The 27,877-nt window shown below is 34.5% G+C and overlaps 1 protein-coding gene across 7 annotated transcripts; it reads left to right on the top strand.

Annotated features, from left to right (window-relative positions):
• Nucleotides 1–1,162: 1,162 nt before the first annotated feature.
• LOC138325639 (EF-hand calcium-binding domain-containing protein 14-like) lies at nt 1,163–26,885 on the top strand. Of its 7 annotated transcripts, none has more exons than XM_069271433.1 (15): nt 1,163–1,398; nt 2,949–3,106; nt 8,576–8,724; nt 8,918–9,016; nt 9,327–9,434; nt 9,660–9,737; nt 10,065–10,157; nt 10,564–10,716; nt 10,974–11,093; nt 12,362–12,445; nt 13,253–13,409; nt 19,154–19,327; nt 20,258–20,368; nt 21,195–21,383; nt 21,766–26,885. In XM_069271433.1, the coding sequence occupies exons 1-15, from the start codon at nt 1,283–1,285 to the stop codon at nt 21,801–21,803; spliced, it is 1,827 nt and encodes a 608-aa protein (XP_069127534.1). In that variant the 5' UTR covers nt 1,163–1,282; the 3' UTR covers nt 21,804–26,885. The 7 variants fall into 7 exon arrangements, with proteins under 7 accessions (XP_069127534.1, XP_069127531.1, XP_069127533.1 ...); XM_069271430.1 differs by lacking the exons at nt 1,163–1,398; nt 2,949–3,106 and adding exons at nt 7,019–7,486; nt 7,870–8,018; XM_069271432.1 differs by lacking the exons at nt 1,163–1,398; nt 2,949–3,106 and adding exons at nt 7,020–7,486; nt 7,870–8,018 and having other exon boundaries at nt 20,273–20,368.
• The last annotated feature ends 992 nt before the right edge of the window (nt 26,886–27,877 follow it).

Here is a 27,877-nt window from a genome sequence, read left to right as displayed (position 1 = left end):
CATACCAAATGGACACACAGGTGTCCTTTATACAGAGGTCCTTTATGTAGTAAATCACTCCAAATGGACACACAGGTGTCCTTTATACAGTGGTTATTTATGCAGTTAACCACACCAAATGGACACACAGGTGTCCTTTATACAGAGGTCCTTTATGTAGTAAATCACACAAAATGGACATACAGGTGTCCTTTATACAGAGGTCTTTTATGTAGTAAATCACTCCAAATGGACACACAGGTGTCCTTTATACAGAGGTCATTTATGTAGTAAATCATACCAAATGGACACACAGGTGTCCTTTATACAGAGGTCCTTTATGTAGTAAATCACTCCAAATGGGTACACAAGTGTCCTTTATACAGAGGTCATTTATGTAGTAAATCATACCAAATGGACACACAGGTGTCCTTTATACAGAGGTCCTTTATGTAGTAAATCACTCCAAATGGACACACAGGTGTCCTTTATACAGTGGTCATTTATGCAGTTAACCACACCAAATGGACACACAGGTGTCCTTTATACAGAGGTCCTTTATGTAGTAAATCACACAAAATGGACATACAGGTGTCCTTTATACAGAGGTACTTTATGTAGTAAATCATACCAAATGGACACACAGGTGTCCTTATACAGAGGTCCTTTATGTAGTAAATCACACCAAATGAACACACAGGTGTCCTTTATAAAGAGGTAATTTATGTAGTAAATAACACAAAATGGGCTCACAGATGTCCTTTATACAGAGGTAATTTGTGTAGTAAATCACACCAAATTGGGCACACAGATTTCCTATCCTTTATGCAGAGGTCATTTGTGTAGTAAATCACACCAAATGGGTACACAGAAAATCAGATAAGTCAGGGAAGGTCATTTACAACGTTTGTGGACTTCAAAATTAAGCGGGAAACATTTGGGTAGGATTTGACAATTATACGAGTTACTTCCCTTTGAACATTACCTGAACTGGTTCGCTGTGATTTGCATTGTACAAGTTTTCCTCTCCGATAAGGACAAATGCAAATGGTTGTCACGTATTTTATCTATTTTTAATAAAGTCTATCTTATCCACAGAGATGTTTAGATATGAACTCAAAATGAGTCCTACAAACTTTGACTCAAAACCCCCAAAATCTCTGATCCCCTATGACCTCGTGACGTCACTGGAAAACTTCCTGAACAGATTTCGGGAGAGGAACATTTTTGACAACGTGTGCAGCAATTGTTTTTTGTAGATTATCGACCGCTCTGTGGAATTATATGTCTATTAACTAGTGAAATGAAGAGAAACGGGGGAACTAGTCAAGATATCATGATGAATTTACTTGGAGACTCGTCGGATAGCGACCCAGAACTGCTTAATTTACCCCCATTGAAGGGGAAAAGGCCGAAAAAGTAAGTTTCGTCCATAACACCATTCACTCGCTTTCTTTAATGACCTACACTAGCGATCTGAAGCCCAGCTGGCCACAGTGCGATACAATTATTGATTTCTTAGTACGTCGCTGAAGTTATAATTCTTATCAAGATAGTTGTATTGTTGTACAGTGTTAGAATAGATACTATCAGTTATATCTTTATACGATTGTTGTGATTGTGTTTCACTTGATTGACACGACTATGGCTATATAAAGCTAACAAACATTTTACCCCGGGGCCTACCGATCTAAATAAGTTGACGTGTAGGCGTCTAAACACCATATGTTTGAAAGCTAAACAATAGAAAAGTTATATAAACAAAGCACAGGAATTTGACGTTCTGTCAATAATATACAGATATATAGTATACATATATAAAAAATACCCCTATATACTTTTATATAGTATATATAGGGGTATTTTTTTATATATATGTATACTATCTATTAATTGACAGAATGTCAAACTTCTGTGAACAAAGTTATACTTTGTACATTTTTGTATGTGTATATTTCACAGTAAAACATTAATTGTAAGCATTGTGTTACATTGTATCTTATTATTATTACAGGACTCTTTGTTTGTGTATTTGTTTTTAAAAGCACAAAAATGAATGTAACTATACATAATAATCCAATGAACCATTTGAAAATATTTAAGAAGAAAAAATCAATACTAACATAAATTATATTATATAATTAGATTATAGTAATTATCAGTTAATCTTCTAATTAAATTTATTCAGTATTGCCAAGCTAGCTCAACCGGTTAGTTTTCCCCAGGTTGACCTATGTTTTTTGACATTTCAAAATACATATGACATATAAGCTTATATGGTTATCAAATTACCTTGGTTTCAGCACCAGGAACAATGTGTCAAAAATCTTAAGAAAAAAAAAAAAAAAATGACATGTCAGCTAGGTCAAGCTATATATATAGTAATACCGGTAATTAAATTTTCGGGCTTAAAACTAAAAAAATAAATTGATGACTCGATCTTTATTAACCTTCATTTAAGCATTATTGATGTTTCTATTTTTTAACTTCATAGGGGTATGAAAAAATTTTTGTTTGCAAACTGTGAATCCGATTCTCACAAAAGTTTGCAAACGAAATTCATACCCCTATTGTGACGTCATGATTACGTCAAATTTTCACGCTATTCTTGAATTTTTTCTCCATAGTATATGAAGGAAAATAATCTGCCAATCGGAGAGTTGGATTTAGTATGAAAACAAATAAAAAATAACTATAATACTGTAAAAGAACAACGTTAGTTCTACCTGTCAGTGTTTTTGATTTTTATCAAATACAGATCTCGAGTTATATATAACATGACACAACAATGTTGAAAATTGGTCTTGCACCACTTTCACCTGTGACTGAAGGCCATATATCAAATAATAAAAAAAAAATATTTGTCATTGTAAACTCACTACAAATTAGTACATTTGTTTAGTATACTCTTTTTTTGTTGACCGACTATATATAGCTATATAATTTGCAATGATTACATGTATTTTCAGGAAGAAGAGTTTTGATTCAGACACGAGCCTGTGTAACTTATGGGCTTTCTTAAAGATGTTTTTTGTGCTGTTATTGATCTGTGCAGTGTCTGTCCTTATGGTCATTTCTTTCTGGCTATCGGGTCAAGTGGCAGATCTCAAACAAAAACTACTAGACAGTAAGTAGCAGTTATAACAAGCTTTTGTATGGGTGATATAAGTCTATAGACTGATTGTCCAATATTAGTCCTTCATCACAAGAGTCTCACCCCCTACCTCATCCCCCTCCCCCCACAATCCATTTCCTTATCTTCTCTCATGCAGAACTCTGTCTATATACAGACCAGGCCATTTCCTCTAGAACGAATAATCATACCCTGCCTACACTCCGTTCCTGGCAGAAATCATCCGTCCATCGTTCAGAGCTACGTCATCGCAGCTACATTTCCCCATGTAGGTATCGGGACAGACCTCGTACTAGACTCCTGTCAGAATGAACCTTTGTTTAAACCCTCACACCAGAACTCGAGATCACTATCCAGATCTCCTTCCCTTACCCAGGACTGACCTCTGTCGGACCCCTATCAGGACTGACCTCTGTCGGACCCCTATCAGGACTGACCTCTGTCGGACCCCTATCAGGACTGACTTCTGTCGGACCCCTATCAGGACTGACCTCTGATGGACCCCTATCAGGACTGACCTCTGTTGGACCCCTATCAGGACTGACCTCTGCCGGACCCCTATCAGGACAGACCTCTGTGTAGACCCCCACTCGAGACCTTGGTCTAGACTCCCTACTCAGGAAAGACCTCTCCACCCAGACATCTGTTTATAAATAGATCCCGTACCCAGACCTCTGTTTCGACCCTCTACCCAAAACAGACTTCTTATTTCATATTTTGATTAAAGTCCTGACATCCATCTAGACCACCAACTTTAACAGCTCTGTGTAGTAGGCACGGCCCTGATCTACGCAACACAGACCTCTGTCTAGATCCAGTTCCTTATGATGACATTTATCAAATCCTCTGTCTATAGACCACCTGTAGAACCCTAATCTAGAACTCCATCTTGACCCTTGATTTGTCCATTTCTCTATGTAGAACCCCTATCCAGAACTGTCTCTGCTGGTTCCCTCATAAAAAACTCAAGATCTTTGAAGTTGTATTTTCTGAGATCATTACATCAAAGTATTTATTATGACTTCATAAAATAATAGAATTGTGAAAATACAGTTGTCACTTTGGTTATGTCTTTTGAAACTTCATTTAGTTATATTCTGTCTTTGCATATTACAGAGTTATCTGCACTTGCGGGTAGGAATCGATTGTTATGTCATTATTTTGTGAGCGCAATTCACGTCATTTTCTTCGAAAAGTATGACGTTACGCTCACAAAAACATGACGTCACAATCAATACCTATCCGCAAGTGCAGATAACTCTGTAATATGCAAATCCGGAATATAGCAGGTTTGGGATGTGGATGCCAACTGAATGAAGACAAGATTGATAAAGACTATTAAACACTAATGTGATTTTGTTGAATTTGCCTCTTCCATTGAGACATTTTAAAATCACACACAAGTTTCAATAATTCACCCCTGAAGACACATTTTAACTCTTCTTAGTTCAATTAAAGTAACAATCCATTATATATATATTGAATTCCAGGAGTAAATATTTCTCCAGGACAACAACAGTCTCTATACAACTCTATCAAATATTCAAAATATTCATACCTGGTAAATGAAAAAATATTCAAATTGAAACAGATAGGACCTGAATATTATATGTGATATCAACTGCTTGTCTTACTCGCAAATATTACACATAATGTTTTCATAGCAGCAGACTTGGTGTTTGAATTTTACCAGAATTTGTTAAGTTTTTGACATCTATATTCGTTAGGTTCCAACGGACTGATGTTCTTTGACATAATGATCCATGTTTACTCTTAATCAGAACAAACAGAGTTGGGTGAAGTTCATTTTATATATATATACCGGTATGTGTGTGTTTTATGAAGGGATTGTAGAAAAGTGTTCTGAAAGTTATTGAACAGTAATGTGGTTTATATACAACTGCAAGGAAATCGATCAGATACAATAAGACAAGTGAAACTAGAACAAACATTGTCTGACATGGTACTGATAACATACTGGTATTATGGTGGAAAATCAATTTCAAGTCTTACCTGTGTACAGCTGAGAGTATCAATAATGGCAGATTAAGCTAGGACATATACTGCATAGGTATATATCAGCTAAATATAGGATCTTACATGAGTGTTCATTTCATAGGAGATTTTATGAAAAGATTTAAAGAAGTTTTTATTTTTGTGAGATTTGGCGAGCAAAAATTAAACCTTTGAGACGAGTTTGATAAAATTTCATATGAAAGGAACACTCATGTAAGATACTTTTTATCACATAACTACAAATACCTACATAACAAAGAATTTCATGTCAAAATGTACCCCGAAAACCCAGCAGAGGCAGCCATTTTGTCCTGCCATCCTCATAATCCTGTCATTTTCCTGACGTCATTTTATTGTTTCTGTCTGACGTCACAATGAATTTCCTGCCAATGAAAATTGCTCCAGGTCATGTTACACAAGTGACATATGCAAAAATATTACACAAGCGAAATAACTCGATATCAGGGGATATAATACATATACACCAATACGTGTAATATAATGTTAACTTAAAAATTATATATATTAAATTTCTTAATTATGTCAAGTCTTTGAAATTCTTTTCAAGAGAAGCTATAAATGTCATCTTCATTTCTACACCTTAATTGTTTCAACATTAAAAGTAGACCTATATATCTTACTATCTTCTGTAGAAAAGCAATATTTTTTCAATACACAAATACAGCGGCAACGTCATGTATATTAGCCTGCATGCCATTTTGACATACTTTACTACAATGTATATATGTACAGTAATTAATTATGATCCATATAAATAGTCACAGTTGCATGCAGGATTCATATTTAATCTCATATCACCTCAATAACTTTTCAGAGAAATGTTAATGATATATTATTTACATAAGCTAGACCACAGGGCAATATTTGAAGTTATATTATATAACAGTGTTTGTGTTTTACCCATTTGTGAATCATTAGTAATAATTCACAAATTACCTCCCTTTATATATCACAAACTAAAGTATCTAGTTTTGGCTATTTTATTACAAACATATATAAATAAATAAATGCTGTTTCACCCCATATAATAAGGGGTGAAAGGGCTACATATATAAGCAATTTCAGGCAAGCACAGCTTTACAATCTAAGGCAAAATACACAGCTTCACAAGCAAGCAAAATCAACCATCAACACATCACATCATACATTATATACATCTAGCAGAATTGTCTGACATGCATAAAAAAATCATCAAGCACTCATGCAAGTTATGCAATTTAACTGAGCATGATTAAATAATTATGTAAAAAATGCATATTTATCACCTATGACTGTAACAGATATACAATGAAAATATTTATTACGTCATGTAGATATATAAAGCCACATAACATAGCCAAAATTAGAAATTTAGGGTGGGTAGGGAGGGTTTTTGAGCGGTCTTTCTGCTTCGGGACAATCTGTGAGAATGAATTCTCGGGCTATCACACCTGCTTATGACCAATAGGCAGCGTATGGAATAAGAGGTGAAAGTTCACCGAGAAGGTAGCTAGGGCGAGATTGACAGGTGAGCAGTATTCATGCACAGGTGGACAGTGATTATATCGCAGGGGCTGATATATATATACAGAAATTTTGAAACAAAATTTATAAATGGGTTAAAATTATTAGTAATAATTCACAAATGGGTTAAAACGCTGTTATATCGATAACATATGGGGCAAACGGGGAAAAGTTCAGTGACTGATGTAGTATTATGAAGAGTGACATGGTCCGAAGTTTCTATATAATTATGAAAATTAAAAAAAAAAGAAATGTACTAACATTTCTGTTATGCTGGGTCTGAAATGTGTTATGCAATAAAACTTTATTTTTAAAAGACAATCTTTGAAGATAAACAAATGTATGTATGCAGTTTTTTAAACAAATATTTTAAGTTGTTACATTTTTAATACAACATAATAAATGAAAAATTTGAAACTAATAGATTCTTTTTAGTGGAAATTTGTTTACGTTTCTTCACACGTGGCTAATCAATCATGCAAGTATCACACATTATAATGATATAACAGCCAATCAGAAGACAGATATATATTCGTCTCGTAGAGTCGTTCTTGGCTTGTCACTTCCGGTTTGGGGACGAGAACATTGACACTTTGGAAACAGCAGTTCGGGGGATTTTCATATTGATCCGCCAATGCTGGATCAACAAAGTAAAATTAATGTTGAATTCAAACCATCCAAAAGGATGAAGAAGCGTCGAGAACTCGATGCTTTGGTTGGTAACGTCAAAACACGACGGAAATCCAAAAGTGGTCATGAGCTCCTGCGATCTGACAGCGAGTCGTCAGAAATTGACGAATTCAGTCTTTCGGCCCAAAAATCTTTCATGCGGAAGTAAGTTTATAGTGATAAATACAACAATTAAACGTTAGATTATCAAAATCACATATATAATACTTATTTATCAGTTTTAACGAATGTCGAAACAACCCGATTGATCATCAAATAAATTGTTTGATTTGTTGCTTATCATAAGCAAATGATTATATTTGATTGTCATAGGTTCATTGAGCCAGTTATTTAATGTTGATAAAATTAAGATAATATGAATAAACTTTTGATATACGAAAAATTATAAATATAACTGACATTCTAAGAATTATTCTATAGAAAAGTCATGCACTGCGATGTGCTAACCTACTACAATATTAATTAGGTCGTCAGATGAATGTGGACATGATGATGTTAATTACTTGAATTTCACATGCATTTAACAGCAAAGGACACGGTTCAGCAGGCTGTTCATGTGTAACAGTATTTGGCATTTTTCTGGTTGGCACTTGCCTACTAGCATGTGTGGCTCTTTTATGGATGCATTTTCAAATGAAACGTGACCTGGATGAAATGAGAGACAAAATATTCTCAGGTATTCAGTTATTAATATATTGCATTAAAGTGATCGTAATATAAACAAAGATAAAATTTAACTGGAAAGTTCTAATGGATATTTTAATTTATATTAGTGCTTATTCTTATTAAATGTTATGTAGCACTTACCAATGATAGAACATGAAACATATATCCTAAACCAATAACAAATAATAAACATAAGTTTTGTGACACTGTTTAGAATCAACATATAAGAAATGAAATTTAAAACAAAAGGGCTGAATATATAATTAGTCACTCAATTGAACATCAGTCACTAAACTTTCTGTGTTCTGCTCCTGTATGACAAAGATTTAAATGGGTCTTTCCGATGTACGATACCTTGATTATGAATGTAAATTATTTTATATGTGTCTTGGCGGCATTTTTACATTCGATGATAAAACAAAATTTTACATTGTCATCATTAGATCACTTTATTACTGTTTAAACTAAAATCATGACTACATATCTGTCTACAAAGATATCGTTAAATACTTATAATTGGGGTAATCTATTGTGTATGAACTTACTATGTTAAAATGTAAATTTTAGTTGAATCAAGAAACACAAATGGTTTGGGAGATTATCAAGATCTACGGAACAAGGTCCAGACTGTTAACCAAACAATGCAAGGGATCAAGGCTGGTGATGATACAGAAATGGCACGAATGAACCAGAGGCTGACAAACATCACAAATAAGGTAAAATCTCATGTAAACTAATACTGGACAAATAAAACTAAGTAGGAAAAGTTATATTTTCTTTTTAACTTATATGAATGCTGTCCTCACCCACATCCTTAATGCTGACCAACTTACCTTATGTAAACGGATCTAAAAATGGTTATAGATATGGCGATTGTTTATATAGAATTTTAAATTCTTGTATTTGTAGATTCACATATTATCAATGACAACAGAATCCTTACAAGAGGGACTGAAAGCAGCTCCAGAAATAAAACAGATCGCAATGAAAGTTCCTGTAGTAGTGTCAGTAAGTACTGGTGACCATAATCAGTGTATACAAGGTAATCTGTTGTTTAGGAACCTGTATTGTACAGACTCATTCTATTGATATTACCTTTTGGCTAAAATAAAACGTTAAGGTGAAAAAATACGAAAATAAATATGAGTTTATAATCACACAATCAGAAGTACCCCGGTATCAACTGCAATGTAGCATTATTCTGTAGGCATCATCAAGTCAACCTAGACTAAGTATATAGCTTAATTAATATAGCACTGTGTTAATGCAGTTCCCCTATCCAATAACTCTAATTAACACTTTGCTATTTTGTTGACAGACTGTAGCAAAGCTGGGAGTGAATGTAAAATCAATGCAGACCACAATAGATGAGTTGCTTGAGTTCCAGAAGAAAACAGAGACAGAACTTCAGACACTGATGGAATCTGTAAGTGTAATTAATTAAGTAAAGAGTGCATAGAAGAACCTGAATAATTCTATTAGCAATTAATAGAATCTAATCATAATTCTATAGTTTCTATTAGAACCCATTACAGCATATGTAATCAGTTATGTTAAAATTTCATTAGCCATTAATTGACTGTGTTTGATATTTCTCTCCTTATTACAATATCCAGGTTTCAATTGAATTACTATAATATCATATTCACAGGTGAATAAAGTCACACCCACCACAGCACCTGGAGATTCCCCCAGTATAGACCCGGAGTTTCAGCAGGATACATTGGATGTAAGTAATACCAGATAAGATCATTCTTGACATATTTCTTTGCTATTGTGTTCCTTCCGCTATGTCCTGTAGGTTTAATAACTAAATTAACGTTTCTGTTTGGGACAGATTAGAGGGATAGCATTTCACCTTTCCACCTATTTAATACAAAGAAAATGTTAAAGTAGTAAGAATGAATATCATACGATAATAACAATAATGGGCAATAAATTGGGATAATAATATATAACAATGCATTTCTATTTCATATGATATGGTTGCATACTGAGGACTGTCCACTATGTATACAATTTTATTATTCACAAAGTTGATTTTCCTTTTTTTCAGAAATTCAGTGCCATGTCTCAGACACTGGCTTTTGTAAACAGTTCCTTGTGGAGCAAGATAGATATGTTACAGCAAGAAGTCTCGCACAGACAGGTAGGTCTGCCTCTGGGCAAAGAGAAAAATCGTTAGACCAAAGAAGAAAAAAACATTTAATGTCAGGTATTGTATATCTGTCTGTTAAAGAGGTCCATGTAGCAGAGTTAGTAGGGTGTCTGACATTCCTTTACTAGCCCCACACTCGTAGACTCATCTTATACAAGTTTTAGGTGCACGTTGGGCTTTTGTCAGTACTGAAGGTTTTGGTGTAGGATCTCTGGCAATTTTTGTTGTGTCTTTGACCTGTTGGCTTGTCTGCAACAATACTTCATACAGAAAAATATAACTTTCAGTTTTAGATAATATAATTTTATAAGTGAATTCTTTATAAAACAAGTTTTGCTTATTCATTTCTTTATTCATAATTTTTGTTCAAATCATACGTTGATAAATTTGTGTTTAGGAAAAGTTTATGGAGAATGCTACCAGCGTGCTTAAGATGACGACACAGAAAGCGAATAGCCCTACTCCGTCGTCTGGAGGAAGAGAAGGGGGTAATGGTGGAGAGTTAAGTGGTCAGATGGAGGATCAAGTGTACAACATGGTCCACCAAATGGTAGGTTCTCCAGGAAATTTGGAGAACAGTAATTTCTGGCAAACCATAGGCTTCTGTCATAATTAAAAGATTTGAAAATTAGAATTTCTGTCACATAGCAAACTTGATAGACACCACCATCCATGTATTTATGAACAGGTGAACCTAATTAATACAACCCATTTTTCAATCAAAGCAAAAAGCAAGTTTTTATCAAAAAAATCATGATCTGTATTTTCAGTTTAGAATAAAGACAAACTTCTTCATATTTCTTTTAGATATTGGATATGAACCTTATGAACAGAACTGAAGCAGATTCTGCAGCACTTGACTCGCTTCTCACCAAAATGGATAATGTCACTGCCATTGTTCAAGTATTGAGAGACCAATTTAAGGAGGTAATGACAAAGAAAGGGCTAACCTGGCTTATTGTCTTTTCTGGAAAGGAAAATTGCAGAATTGTCACATCTTCAATCATGTTTGTTAAAAACAGTGCTGGCTCTGGTAGCCTCAGATGATGATTTGAGTCACAAGGTTCAATACTCGTTCACAATGTATTTTAAGTCCTGTGTAAGAAGAGAACCAGAATGGTCTGTGCTGTAGTAGTGATGGTGTCTTTCAAAAGGATGCTTTACTCTGGTTAAAGTGAATAGTCGGGCAAAAGAAGGCTTAAGTCGGTTAAAATGGTGTTAATATATTTAGCATAATTTCTTATGAAATAGAAAAATAAAATATCCTGTCAAAATCGCTCTGCACGCGAAGAAATTAATTTATAGTAAAGGAATCCTAAGACGTCCTCCCGGCTGCCTATATCCGTGTTGACATTCCCATGTAGCCTCGCTTTCAGAATTTATTTTTAGAACTGTGTTAAATTTATATGGGGCTTTCCATAATTTCAATGGTCTAAACTGGACAAAGTAAGCACAATTTGATTGTCATTTTGATATGTTAGAACTTTTGGAAGGCCAATGAACGCATTTATACTTGTTTTCATTGCCCGACTATGCACTTTAATGTAGATGATATGTCCCATATGTTGTAGTTGTTATTCAGTGAAAATAGCTACCAGCAATGATAAATAGATCCTGCTACAAAAGACATGACCTATTGTATAGCAGTTAAGTTCCGCGGATTGTTTATTTTCACTAAATTTGCATTTTCACTGAAATCAGCAATTTTCTTAACACTAGCGAAATAAATTCAGAAAATCCTTGTCAACTCAAACAACAATAAGAATTAATGAACCAAGAAATTTTATCTCTGAGAATATGCTCTGTATAGGAAACCGCAAAATATTGACCGTGCTAATTTATACAGTAATGATAACTGAACAATAAATCATAGGAATTTGTTACGTCGCTGCTGTGGGATTGAGGATGAGAATAGTGTTTCCCATGCCATCAGTCCCATCCATCATTTACATTCTGTCCCTATTTTATATGTAGTCGGGGCATTAACTTTAAAGATGTTTCAGTTTCCCAGAATTTTTGGTCCCAGTGAACGTAGTGTCATGGATGATGGGAGAATTTCTAACTTAGGTTTTCGTTACTCAGTTTCTCATTAAGTATTTTTCAACTGACTCTTAAAATTTTAATAATTTATAAATAACAATGGTTTTATATCTCTTTTCTATTGCCTCTCTTAATGATATCTATTGTATTGTAAGGTCCAGCAAGACCATGACTCCATTGGGAAGACTGGCCAGTCTGAAGGGGCTAACCAGCTGGAGACCATTGGTACACAGATACAGGTAAGGGGGCTCATACAGATTATAGGCCGTCGGTCCCCAAATACAGGTTAGGAGGCTCATACAGATTATAGACCGTCGGTGCCCAAATACAGGTAAGGGGGCTCATACAGATTATAGACCGTCAGTGCCCAAATACAGGTAAGGGGGCTCATACAGATTATAGACCGTCAGTGCCCAAATACAGGTAAGGGGTTCTCATACAGATTATAAACTATTGGTACCCAAATATAGGTAAGAGGGCGCATACAGATTATAGACCATTTGTACCCAAATACACTTCAAGAGAGCCAATACAGATGTAGACGATCTTACAGAGTGGCTATGTATAATGAAATTTAAACAAATTTAATATGCCAAGAATGTCTTGGCAAGTAAAAAATTAAAAGGTATTTAACTTTAAAGATGCTCCATTGCCGACAGAGCATAAATGACATTCTTCATTTGAACAATAATTGGTGTTTAATCGTGTATATATGTGTCTAATGAACACAAAAAATAATATAAAATAATTTATTTTGCCTTTGGTGCATGCGCAAACAGTACTTATACTATATTCCATATAGGATATAGTGCCATGGATTTTTTTCGGGATGCAATTAATTATTTTTCATATTTTTAACCTGAAGTAAAGTTCGAAGCTGAAACTTTTCAATGGTGGTAATGGTGTAAAGTAAGTAACTTTTGTAACTGAAGAAAAAAAGTAAATCGTCTGCTCCTGTTTTTGATAGTGAAAAATGTACCATTTGTCAGCAATGGAGCATCTTTAATGATTTGGTGGTATGATCCTCTTGTTCCTTTGTTTTACAGGCTATAAACAAGACCATTGCAGACCTACTACATGACTTTGGTGGTGTAACCAAACACTTTATGACTATGCACGCTAACCAAGTGAAACTTATGGCCACGGTTGACAGCCTTAAGATGTACATACATGCAATGGAGATGAAAATGAACCAGTCCTCTGGTAGGTTTTAGACTACATGTAGTTGTAGATTTCTATCTGTCATTTTTGTTGTAGCAGTGTTGTAGAAAATCCAAAAAATCATCATTTATTAATCTCCGATAATAAGACATCTGCTTCATTGAGGTGAGGGCTAATAATTGTGTCCCCCAAACAAAAGTCCAAGATGGGCACCAGGGCCCATTTCCTGTTTTCAGGTTTCGGTCTCCGATTAATGAAAATTAGTCTACGGGGGTTATAAGAGATGGCGAACATCATGAAAACATTTTCGTGAAGATTTTTGGTATTCCAAGATGGCTGCTGGCCCACCTCCTGTTTTCAGGTCTCAGTCTCCGATCTCAAAGAAAATTGGTATGTAGGGGTTTAAGGGATGGTGAACAACATGCAAACATTTTCATAAAGATTTTAGTATTCAAAGATGGCCGCTGGCCCACTTCCTGTTTTCAGGTTTCGGTCTTCTATCTCAACGAAAATTGGTATATAGGGGTGTTAAGGGATGGCGAACAACATGCAAACATTTTTGTAAAGATTTTGGTATTCCAAGATGGCTGCTGGCACACTTCCTGTTTTCAGGTTTCAGTCCTCGATTTCAACGAAAATTGGTCTATGGGGGTTTTAAGGGATGGCAAACATCATGAAAACATTTTCGTGAAGATTTTTGGTATTCCAAGATGGCTGCTGGCCCACTTCCTGTTTTCAGGTTTCGGTCCCCGATCTCAATGAAAATTGGTCTATAAGATTATTTAGGAAAGGCGAACAACATGCAAATGTTTTCATAAAGATTTTGCTATTTCAAGATGGCCGCTGGCTCACTTCTGTCACGGTTCATGTTTTTTCAGCTCGTTTCGGTTTCAACTTTTTTTGATCGGTTTTCGGTTTTTTCGGTTCGGTTCAGGCAAATCTCAATTACCCTTTTTAAGTCTATTTTCTATCAAAAGCAAGTTCTGCTTTAGATTTAAAGATGGTATATCACTTAAACAAATGGGTTTTTTTTTCTTTATCAAGATTTCACTTCTAATTAAAAACATATAATTTATTGCGCCCTGAAAAATAATCCACAGCACTATATCCTATATACATTGAAGTTCTAAAAGTGCATGCAGCAAAGAAATTCATTAATTATTTTATATCATTTTGTGTCTTAATTAGACATATAACACGATTAAATACCAATTTTTGTTCAAATATTGAGTATCATTTATGATCTCTCAGCAGTGGAACATCTTTAAAAAACATAATTGAACATTTTCTTATCTTTTTAACTCTTTCAGTACTGTTGACACATTAATCAGTCACAGAGAGATATATGTCCTCGTATCCTTTATGATACATTATTTCGCCACTAAAACTTTTCTCGTATCCTTCATGACGCATTATTATGTGATGATTGACATGTGAAAATCGTAAGTTTTACCGCAAATCAATACATCGATATTATCCCAGAAAAAGTGTTTTTAAAAAGTATTATGCATTTGAATTATAATAGAGATAAACATTATTACGTACCAGGTGCATGTTCAATCGTAAAATGGTTTAATTCACGGAATATTGGCCGACGGAAACGCGATTGTTTACAATCGGCAACACACAATGGCGGCTTGATTTAGCAGCCGATATTCTGCGGGATTAATGTTATCGGAAAAATACATAATAAAAAATTATCAATTATAAAATATCAAACATTTAGTGAAATATATCATTTAGATATTATGTATGTGAAAAATCATGTCCGCAGACAGCAAAAAAGATCTTCTGAATGACTGAACTTGCACACGTGTTACACATATATGTCGGTCAATAGGTGTATTTCTCGGGATTCTGACAAACAACTTCGCCGTATTTTTCAATGAAATAATCTGCAATACAGTTTATACACGTAAATTACAGGTATTATAGGACAGTTATTTTTTTAATGAACCGAACCGAAACTTAGAATTATCGTACCGAACCGAACCGTACGGTTGAATTTTTCGGTTAACCGTATTTTCGGTTAACCGTGACACTCCTACCGCTGGCTCACTTCCTGTTCATCAGGTTTCAATCTCCGATCTCAATGAAAATTGGTCTACAGGGGTTTTAAGGGATGGCGATCAACATAAAAACATTTTCATAAATATTTTTGATATTCCAAGATGGCCGCTGGGCTAACTTCCTGTTTTTAGCTCACCTGGCCCGAAGGTCCGGTGAGCTTATGTCACGGCGCGGCATCCGTCGTCCGTCCATCCATCGTCTGTCCGTCCATCACCATTTCCTTTAAATCGCAACTAGTCCTAGAGTTCATCATGGATTCTAACCAAATTTTGCCAGAAACATCCTTTGGGGAAGGGAAACAGAGTTTGTAAAAATTTTGGCTCTGACCCCTCAGGGACAGGAGGGGCGGGGCCCCAATAGTTGAAATAGAGGTAAATCCTATAAATCGCTACTAGTCCTAGAGTTCTGCATGGATTGGAACCAAATTTGGCCAGAAACATTCTTGGGGTAAGGGCAACAGAGCTTGTATAAATTTTGGCTCTGACCCCCCCGGGGGCAGGTGGGGCGGGGCCCAAGAGGGGAAATAGAGGTCAATCCTATAAATCACTACTTGTCCTAGAGTTCTGCATGGATTGGAACCAAATTTGGCCAGAAACATTCTTGGGGAAGGAGAACAGATTTTGTATAAATTTTGGCTCAGACCCCTCGGGGGCAGGAGGGGCAGTGCCCAATAGGGGAAATAGAGGGAAATCCTATAAATCGCTACTTGTCCTAGAGTTCTGCATGGATTGGAACCAAATTTGGCCAGAAACATTCTTGGGGTAAGGGCAACAGAGCTTGTATAAATTTTGGCTCTGACCCCCCGGGGGCAGGAGAGGCGGGGCCCAATAGGGGAAATAGAGGTAAATCCTATAAATCGCTACTTGTCCTAGAGTTCTGCATGGATTGAAATCAAATTTGGCCAGAAACATCCTTTGGGGAAGGGGAACAGAGTTTATATAAATTTTGGCTCTGACCCCCTGGGGGCAGGAGGGGTGGGGAGCAATAGGGGAAATAGAGGGAAATCCCAAAATCACTACTAGTCCTAGAGTTCTGCATGGATTGAAACCAAATTTGGCCAGAAACATCCTTGGGGGAAGGGGAACAGAGTATGTATAAACTTTGGCTCTGACCCCCAGGGGCAGGAGGGGCGGGGCCCAATAAGGGAAATAGAGGTAAATCCTATAAATCGCTACTATTCCTAGAATACTGCATGGATTGAAACCAAAGATTGTCGCTGGGCCAACTTCCTGTTTTCAATTTTTCGTCAGCAATTCATTGAAAATTGGTAAATGGGGGTTTTAACTTAAATTTTTAAGGGATGCCATACAGTCATGATAACTGCCAAAGCAAGTCCTCTGAAAATAGCCTTGTTTTACCATATTTTTGCGCGTATAGTGCACACTTTTTTTTCATAAATTATCAAGTGAAAAGTTGGGGTGCGCACTATACGCAGGTACAAGGCATGGCCAGGTCCTGGGTCATGATCACCGAGTTATGTAGTTATGTACATTTTAGGAGAACCTGAATTCCTATATAAAAGAACATCAAAATTCTTTCTTGATTTGTTGCATTTGGGGATGCGTTTGGGGACTATGTAATGGTGTCCAAATACAATGTAATTGGTTGTTTTTCTGAGCATCACCTTAGGAACAAGTGGCCGGAATGAGCTTATGTCATGGCGGCGGGCGTCCGTCGTCCACGGCGTCCAGTCGGCGTCCGTCTGCCCAATAGGGGAAATAGAGGTAAATCCTATAAATCGCTACTTGTCCTAGAGTTCTGCATGGAATGAAACCAAATTTGGCCAGAAACATCCTTGGGGGAAGGGGAACAGAGCTTGTATAACTTTTGGCTCTGACCCCTTGGGGGCAGGAGGGGCGGGACCCAATAGGGGAAATAGAGATTAATTTTATAAATTGCTACTTGTCCTAGAGTTCTGCATGGATTGAAACCAAATTTGGCCAGAAACATCCTTGGGGGAAGGGGAAAAGAGTATGTGTAAACTTTGGCTCTGACCCCCAGGGGCAGGAGGGGCGGGGCCCAATAAGGGAAATAGAGGTAAATCCTATAAATCGCTACTATTCCTAGAATACTGCATGGATTGAAACCAAAGATTGTCGCTGGGCCAACTTCCTGTTTTCAATTTTTTGTCAGCAATTCATTGAAAATTGGTAAATGGGGGTTTTAACTTAAATTTTTAAGGGATGCCATACAGTCATGATAACTGCCAAAGCAATTCCTCTGAAAATAGCCTTGTTTTACCATATTTTTGCGCGTATAGTGCACACTTTTTTTTCATAAATTATCAAGTGAAAAGTTGGGTGCGCAGTACACACAGGTACAAGGCATGGCCAGGTCCTGGGTCATGATCACTAAGTTATGTAGTTATGTACATTTTAGGAGAACCTGAATTCCTATATAAAAGAACATCAAAATTCTCCAAAGATGTTCATATACACTGTGCAACTGCATTCTTGATTTGTTGCATTTGGGGATGCGTTTGGGGGACTATGTAATGGTGTCCATTACAATGAGTACTTGGTTGTTTTTTTCAAAAGATAAACCTTGGCATTTGTCTGAAGGACACAAAATGTAATCCATTTATAAGACAATACATTTTCCTTAAAGAAGCAACGAAACTTAAAAAAAATTATGGAGTTGTTTAAAGTTTAAAAATGTTGAGGTTTACTGAGAAAACCATTTATTAACAACATTTATTTTTAAAAAAATGGAATGGCCATTTTGATGGTGATCAGTTGACTTTCCATGTCCACATAAATGACTGTTGTAATGATTAAGTTTTGGATGTTAATTACCAGGTAATATTCAATAGACTTCACTTCAGCTTGTTTACTTAAGTAATTGTAACATGCCAAACTTTTTAAGTACATGTACTGCCATGATTATTTATATTCCCATTGGGATGAGGTCCTTGAGACACTGGTGTAATTCCTCTTACATTTCGGAACCTATTCAAATATGTGTCTTACATATTTAATGTAGATGACATCTCCTATCATCCTACCTATCTTGTTCCTACTCTTAACTTGCTTTCTATTCAATGTTGTCTGTGAATGTGTTTTTCTCTCTCTCTTTCTCTCCTTTTATGTCTTTGATGCATGTTTTATTTTTCCATCAACATGGACTCTTTAATGTTATGCTAGTCCAGATACATATATGGATGGATAAATTTCCATATTGATGCTTCATATTTCCAGTTTATGAGTAGATATGAATGATGAAACATCAAAAGAAAATCATATGCACATACAAAAGATTTCTTTTTGAGAAATGATAAAAGGACTAATTCTTAATAGCCAAGTCTTGTTTTTCAACCAAGGGAATAGACTCTGTAAGGTTAGTTTCTGTTTGGCCATCCTTCTTTGGGTCCTGCTTCTGAGCCCTGTAGAAATCATTATGTCTGCTTGTATCTGTCATTCCACAAAGATTCCTCAAAAACTATTGGCATTGCACATGATAATAGCTAATAATACATAGATGTGGAAACCAAAATTTCAGTGAAAATAAGTATCAATAATTAGTGGAATTCTGAATACAATCAATTGCACCATTCCGAGAATCTCCATCTCTTACGTATACTGACAGACATAATTATCTGGTTAATGTGAATGGTCCTAATACCGATACAAATTTTATTCATCCATGCTGCTTTATGTCTGTTTTTGTTTATTTCTATGCATGATCTGTGTTTGCATGTAGATGTTGTTGGGTTTCAGCATCTAAGGAACCTGTAGAATCTGCAGTAACTAGCCCTGTACCAAAAACAGAGCCCCCTCAGCCAACGTCGGTAGTGGTAAACGAACCAACAACTACCAACACACACCAAAACCCTGTACAAAATGACACAGTTACCTCCCCTACAACAACAGCTCCACCAACAGTAGAGACAGGTATTAGTAGACAATGAACACAAATCTTAGCCTAAAGGTCCTGTCATGTATTGTTATCAACCTGATATATTTTAAAGTTAACCAGATCGTCTTTAAGCATAATTTAAAGTTAACTAGATCGTCTTTAAACATAATTTAAAGTTAACTAGATCGTCTTTAAACATAATTTAAAGTTAACCAGATCGTCTTTAAACATATTTTAAAGTTAACCAGATCGTCTTTAAGCATAATTTGAAGTTAACTAGATCGTTTATAAGCTGGAAGAGCATCATAAAGCATTGAAAAGCTAATGAAAGATGCATACTTTTTTGAAGTAAAAGAAATGCATAATGTTGTTGCTTATTGATAGGAAATTTTATAAAGTAATTTAGAAAGTTTTTTTTCATGCCTTAATGAACAAACATATCCTCTAGATTAGCTTCAAAATTATAAATATCGTATGAACGAACACAAAAGAATTGTTTTTTCCCAGACATTCTTCATTTTAAATAACTGGTTAAGTCATGGTCTCACAATATAGTCATTATGACACTATGACGTGTACAGAAAATATTTCATGGCCGAGTTCTCTAGATTTTAGGAGAATTAGGTAAATAAATATAAAATACTACCATTTTCTACATACAATTAAACCTGCTTTAAGGAAACTTACATAAATGACACCTGTCTATAACTCATTGACCCAATATGGTGCAATTTACTATATAATCAACCTCTATATAAAGGACACTTGTGTATAAAGGATATGCTTTAGTGTCCTTTATAGACAGGCTTGATGGTAATATACCTTGTACCCAATTACATGTTAACAGTTATCAACTTCCATTGGTAATATACATGTATGAAATTAGTTCAGCAGATAAAGGATTTATGTTTGACCAACTTTATATTAAAGATGTTGCATTTATTTATCTGCTTCTTATTATTTAGATTTTGTTTCAGAAGATGTCAGTACAGGCATTGTGAGTACTACAGCACCACCATCTCCTACCCCTACAAAATTTCCTCTGGTGAAGATCGACTCAATTAAAAACTATTCAGGTACAGATTCATTTGTATACTAATCTATATTCTGCTGTTCATACATTTCCATCACCTGTATGGATGTGTATGGTATTTGTAAAAAACAGTATGCTGATCAGACAAGTGAGAATGGGAGTTTGGTGTATTATAAGATCTTGTTGATTAATTAGGTCCCTTGATCAGCCTGTTGGATTTTTTTTCTTTGTATAATTATGGTGAAAGGAAATGTAGACTAGTGTATGTTCTCATTTTTTAGGACTATTCCTCATGTGAAACTTTTATAGGCTATCCAGATTCAAAATTTTGGATTTCAACAATTCCAAAAAAGGAAAAGTTTGTATTGAAAGAAGTAAAACAATAAATGGGGGTAGGTAAGTTTGTAGGATGATTTCTCTTGCCATCTAGATATGTTGTGTATATTTTTGAGCTAACTGGATTCAGAGGCCATCATGGATTTTAACAAGGAGGGAAATATTGTATCTGAAACAAAAATATGTGCTGCATATTGATGGGGACTTGCAGCAGTAGAGACTTAATACTCTAGTTAGTTAGTCATTTAGCGAGTCCCTTCCTGAATTGTCACTATTCCATTTTGTTTTGAAGTATATATACATATCGGTTTTAAAAAAGTAAGTGTTTGAAGATGATTGTTTGTTGTTACATATGTTTCAACTTTTCAAACCATAATTTGGATATGTTCTGAAGTTAAACAGCTGGCAGGTACATAACTTTGCTACTCTTATTCAAAAGCATGGGCGTTAAAAAAATAAAATTTAAGGACTTATCAAAAATTTCTGTATCTTATATAGCTTCAACAAAGTTTGTTATTGCTGTGTTGTTGTAGATTTGGAATTAGCGTACCGTCGCTGGGACATGGATGGTAATGAGCTAATATCACGAATGGATATGGATGGATATATGCCTGAGATTCCCACAGAGGAACAACTAAAACCTTATGATGTCAACAATGATGGACAGTACACTCTTGATGAAATGGCGGCGGCCATGGGCTTCACCAAGCCTGAGGAAGCAGGTAAGTTATTAGGATTAAAAATATGTATTTAACTCGACCAGAACAAAAAATACTTAATACCCGCAAATTAAGTTTTGCATGCTGATTGAATAGACACAATATGTCATGCATTAGAAAACTGAATTAAGAATTACTGTATTTTGTTGAAATTTCTACCCAATATGACATGTACCACTAAACAGATCCTGGATATAGCATAAGTTTCATCAATACAAATTTTTACAGTAGAGAGTCTTAAGAATAGAGATCTGATTACTGTATATTGAAATGGTAGAAATATGAAGGAAGTTTGTATTTAGGTAAACATTGAAAGTGTTTCATGTTCTTTTAGTTGTAAAGTTTCAGTGATGGGTTATTGAAATAAAATGTTATTATTTTACAGAACCAGCTGAAGATACGGAGACAAATTCTAATCCATGAGCCGTTCAGAGTGGAGATATGAAATTTATCTGTGATATTAGTCTGTGTGTGTAGCAGACTTCTTTTGTGGTTTTCCAAGGACTGACTCGATGTCGGATTTCCATTCACCGATGGTAGCAAGGTGTTGGATCTCGGCGTTTGTTGTGCCAAACAAACTGTAATCCAATAAGGCTAAAGTGGAGAACCAAACTGGTGTAATTAAATGAGGTCATATTGATTAAATCTTTGGAGAATTTAATAAGTACATGTATTATAATAAATTATGATTCCGAAGTCATCACAAACTATTCTGACAGCATTGTCATCGAAAATCATTCTGATCTCTTTAATTTCTAAACACAATTCCGTGGTCAGCAGATCTGACCACAGTTGATATGTGTCCTTTTGTCACAAAAGTAACATGTTTATCCAGTGAACAATTTCTGTGACACATTTTACTGTATAAATATTCACACAGGCACTTTGTCTAATGTCTAATTTCCATCATCACATTTCTCGTCTTGTATTCATTTACATTGTGTAAGCATGAGAATATTAGAGGAAATCAAAAAATATGTTAATGTCCTGTGTCTTCTTTATTCCTTTGTGTTAAAGAACAACATTCCAATCACCTCCAATTAAAACTGCAAATTCATGGAGAAATTTTGTGATATAATATTATGATACCCAATTTTTACAATCATGTTTCATATTTTTCTTTGCTGGTTGATAATACCGATTATGAAATTTTATTTTGTTAATTGATTACAGGGTTTGATTATACTCACAAGGAATCCATTCTCTTTAATTTGTGTGTCACAACATATTTGTGATTTTTCTTTGATCTGATTTTGAAGTAGATATTTGTTTACCATAAATGTCTATGGTTACTAGTAAGTGTAAATTACTTCTGTTCAAGTAAATCCTTTGAAGTTTATTCTTTAATAGAAACAACGAAATTATTGAACCAATTCAGGTATTAAGATAAAAAGAAACCCACCCACCCTCACATGCATAGCTCCATTTCTAAGTCCCACTGATTTTAATTATATTTATTTTCCTCCAAAATGAAAAGTACAATCAAGAATTCAAAACAAAAAATTTGGGCCTGTTTCATATGACTTTGATTCTGTAAACCATATTCTTTTTTAAAAGGTTGAAAATGGAAAATCAAGTTGTATCGTCAATACATATTAGCTATACTTTTATTGGTTTATTTCTATGTTGTGATGAATGTAATTATTAGCAATAAGTAGAGGATCATTCTGTCCTGATGTCTGAGAATGTAATGTATATTTCACATACTTAGAATCATGGCATTCTCTTTGGTAATGTGGGATCATGTAACTTATATTCATCAGATTGCTTTGTAAACTAACAGATTATGAATAAACTATTTCTGTAGATAGGTTAAGTTATCGAATTACAAATTATGTATTGTAATGTTGGAATTATATTTATTACATTTTCACGAATGTATCCACACATGACCATTTCAACAAGTTCATAAATTGATAATTTGTTAAACTAATAGTTAATGACTACAGTAGCTAGTGTACAGCCCAGAAATTCTCACACTGCTGATTGTTTGAAAATTATTTATCAAAAATGTCCACTTTTACATGCTAGTATTAGTGAGATTTTTAAAAATAAAATCTGAGTTGAGAAATAATCATAAACAAATGTTCAGTTCAAGCTACTGTATGTGGTTGTAGTTATGCTGAAGTTGTAAACTGTAATAAGATTGTATATACTATATGATAATTGTATTTTAAAGGTTATAAACCGGTAAAACATTTCTGTTATTATATAAATGTATTGCAGGCTTAGTACTTATCAATGTTATGCAATGTGAATAGATAATTTTAGCCATGTGTGGCTAGCATGTGTATGTTAGCATTGTGAGGAGAGTTGATCAAGAGATGGACATGTTGTCATTATTACTGATACATCAGGAAGATTTAGTCATGGATTTTGCCTGTATCACTCTCTGATTTAAAATATGTGTAATATGAGTTTTCTAGTGTACTTTATGATAACTGTTCAAGGTTACCAAAGCTTTGTTAGATATGTAGTGACTTAGGTAACCATGAGATTTCTTAAAGTGAATAGTCGGGCAAAGAAAACCAGTCTAAATGCGTTCATTGGCCTTCCAAAAGTTCTCACATATTAATATGACGGTCAAGTTCTGCTTAGTTTCCCAGTTCTGACCATTAAAGTAAAGAAAAGTTGAAAGCATCGAAAGCAAGGCTGTGTGGAAATGTAACCACGGACATAGTGAGCCGGGAGGACGTTTTAGAATTTCCATACTTTAAATTAATTTCTTCGTACGCAGACAGATTTTGACGAGAGATTTTTATTTTTCCATTCCAAAAGAAATTATACTGGATACATTCACACCATTTTTACCAACTTTATCCATCCTTGCCCGACTGTTCACTTTAATGCTTATTTCACATAAAGTATTAACAACTCCCGGGGTAAAGTCATTTAAGGATATGCCAGGTTTAGGACATGGATGCAAATGAAAACCACAGCACTCAGATCTAGAGAATGACCTTATATGAAACCTTCGACGATGTTATTAAGTATACTTTAATACTGGCATGTTTGATAAATGTGTTAATGAATTATAAAAAAGTGAATTGCAAAATAAAACTGCCTTTAAATCAGTTGTAATGATGACATGTCACTGTGTACTGTGTATGCTGCTATAGGTATACGTACATCATTTGTTTTAAAAATTTGTTCTTAATACTATCATTTATTTGTGATATTTGTTATTGAAATTGTTTTATTGTTACATATGTGTTGTTAACATGCTGTACCATGTACCAGCTGTTTACAGTTATACAAAGTCAATGTCTGCGAGTGATTCCGTATCGCTTGTATGATATATTCTGTGGGGACTTCCCCTCTGAGGGATTCCGTATCGCGTGTGTAATATATTTTGTGGGAACCTCCCCTCGTAGTTTTCAACATTTCATCATTTTGTGGTGGAAATTCACAGGAGCCCATATCAGAGGAGTAAATTAAGTTCATTTATTCCAGTTTTTTTTTTAAATTAAACTACTCATTTTGTTTAAAATGCATGTGATCCATTAATTTTAATAAGTTTAAATTAGTCTCAATCCTTACATTTGTATATTCATTTATTTATTTATCAGATTCAACTAATGTATGGGTGTGAATATGTAAAAAAAAAACTTTGTGTTAATTATATTGTGATTACAGACAATAATTGCTCAAGTGCTATAACGATTAGAATAGACTATAACATATTGAAGTGACGGTTCTATCCATCCTCTTATATGTTGAGTTTGATGTTTCTTTGTAAATAATTGTCTACGGTATATGAGGTTTGTTTCCTTCAGTTAATCAGATATTGGAAATTCATATAAAAATAGATAAATTAATATCAAAATTGCAAACTTATTTTTATTTATTTCCTCTAGAAGCAGATTTGAAGTGCTTATTGCTCTGAGCCGTTCGTTTGACACATTTTTACAGCCGCTAATGGCTGAGCCAAGCAGCTTTATTCTCTAGTGATGTTGCGCTTTTCTGAAGCATTAAATTTGTGCTTTTATGTATTGCAGAACATTTCTTAGTTAATGATCCATATGATGTACATTGTAATGATGGTTAATCAATGCACATTAATGTCTAGTCACAATATTGCTATACTTGCATGACGTCCAATGTTTGATATATATTGTCCATGTATATGATTCATTTGATGGAAATATATATAAAATATCTCATACTTTTGAAATCACCAGCATATTTTACCGAGATCGTTGGATTAATAAATAGTCTCTGGTGTTCGTTAGAGTAACAAAAGTCTATCAAACTAGTAGAAAGATATTTTTGAAATATTAAAGATTATTTTAAGAGTAAGTTGAATTATTCGTTCTCAAAAAAATAAACATCTTAAAATTGATATAAACTCTTTTGAAGTGAATACATATAAACCATTCTCATCTCATTCAATACTCAGGTACAAATGATTCTCATTATCAGGCAAAATTTGCCACCTTAGATATAGTTGTATTGATTTAATCTGAAACCATTCTAATCATTTATATCTAGATAGGTAAAGATTTTTCATTGTGACATAGAAATATGTATTGAATTTTGCGTCTATGCTGTCAGATTTGTCCCTTGTATCAGCATTTGTATTCAGTTCCAAATATTTTAAATTACCAAATTGACACAGAAGTGGACCCTAGAGGTATCTGTTAACATTGTTTGTAGTAAAGATGGCTATGATTGTACTCAAGAATTGTTTTTTTCTTCAAAATTTGAATTATCGTTGACAGAAAATCAAATATTTTATATGATATCTTGTATATTCTTCATACGTTTATGCATTGGGATATTTAAAGGTAAAATCATCTAAATGTTATGAACTGTTTAGGTATACTACCTTTGTTATTTAGAGATGTATTAGATAGAATATATTTGTGTCAGATGATCCATGATGTCCAATACACATTCTGTCGATGTTATTCTTGTATATATCATAGTTGTTATTGTATCTACTCAGATCAAGTACCCAAACATAGTTCCAGTTTCCTTTTTAGATATATTCAAAATGAGTTGTGCCAGAGATGTAATCCTTTCTTATTTTGGTGTTGCGTGTAAAATATTTCAAACTTGCACATTTTTCATTGTAGTATATAGATAATTATTGCCTACCTAACAAGATCAAAGGTTTAACTAATTAACTAATTAATGAGAAGGCAGAAACTACTTTAGATTAGCAAATTAAAAATTTCTTTCTGGATATTGTATGCAAGATCTATAAAGTAGTTTATAGACAAAGTTTTATTGATATATTACAAAAGATTCTAATCTATCCGAGCATTTCATTAGTGAAACCAAGGGCTAGATCAGAATAGGAGTTATCTGTGCTGTTACACTGGGTCCAGTATATTAAGCACTTTGTTACATATTTGTCTCACAAATCACCCCTTGTGTTTCTGAAAAACAATCCCTGTGGGTATTACATGTTATTGCTGGTAACAGACGCCTGTGGGTGTTACGTAATTTTATTGTACGAGAGGTGAACAAGTGGATCTTAATAAAAAGAACATAAAATAGTCTTTGTCTTTGGTTGTCTTTGGATTTGTTAGACCACATTTATCAGATGTTCATGTATTCCCATCCCTCGTTCATCTTTCTATCTCTACACACTTCTTCTTAACGGTATTTTTCAGAAAGTATTGATAATTTATCTTATATAAATTGGAAGTATGAATTAAATACGTCGCAATTTCATTGAAAAAAAAAATCTCGTGATTCTGTGTTACTATGGAACCATATTACACAAGGTGACTTAAATATCCCGAAACTAGAATTGTTTACGGACGGGAGGACGGATGAAAGGAAATTTACATATAATTTGAGATTGATCCATTCAGCACTTACTAACTATCAAATTTTTATATGGCTCCCTATCGGCCATCTTGATGACCAATCTTCCCTAAAATACAATAGGCTTTGAGAACATAGGGGTGACGACGGTGGGCTAAACATTTGTTGAAACTTGCTTGATGTATAATCCCGACATAGTCCCCACAAAGTTTTGTTATTTTTCGGGTCAATCTGAAATCCAAGATGGCCAACAGTGCCATCTTGAAAAAAAATCACTTTAAAATTCTCAAGTCATACTAGTATGATTTAGTTGATATTTGCATGAAATGGTTCTGACCACATAATGTTATTTTTGGGTCTTTCTGAAATCCAAAATGGCCACCATATTGAAGACACTTTTTAACCTTCTTAAAGTGAACAGTCGGGCAAGGATGGCTAAAGTCGGTAAAAATGGTGTGAATGTATCCAGTATAATTTCTTATGAAATGGAAAAATAAAATCTCTCGTTAAAATCTGTCTGCGTACGAAGAAATAAATTTAAAGTATGGAAATTCTAAAACGTCCTCCCGGCTCACTATGTCCGTGGTTACATTTCCACGCAGCCTCGCTTTCAATGCTTTCAACTTTTCTTACTTTAATGGTCAGAACTGGGAAACTAAGCAGAACTTGACCGTCGTATTAATATGTGAGAACTTTTGGAAGGCCAATGAACGCAATTA

This window comes from Argopecten irradians, chromosome 6 (assembly GCF_041381155.1).
Source record: "Argopecten irradians isolate NY chromosome 6, Ai_NY, whole genome shotgun sequence".
Taxonomy (NCBI): Eukaryota; Metazoa; Mollusca; class Bivalvia; order Pectinida; family Pectinidae; genus Argopecten; species Argopecten irradians.
The sequence above is the reverse complement of the archived record's forward strand: the minus strand, read 5'-3'. Positions and strand labels throughout refer to the sequence as shown.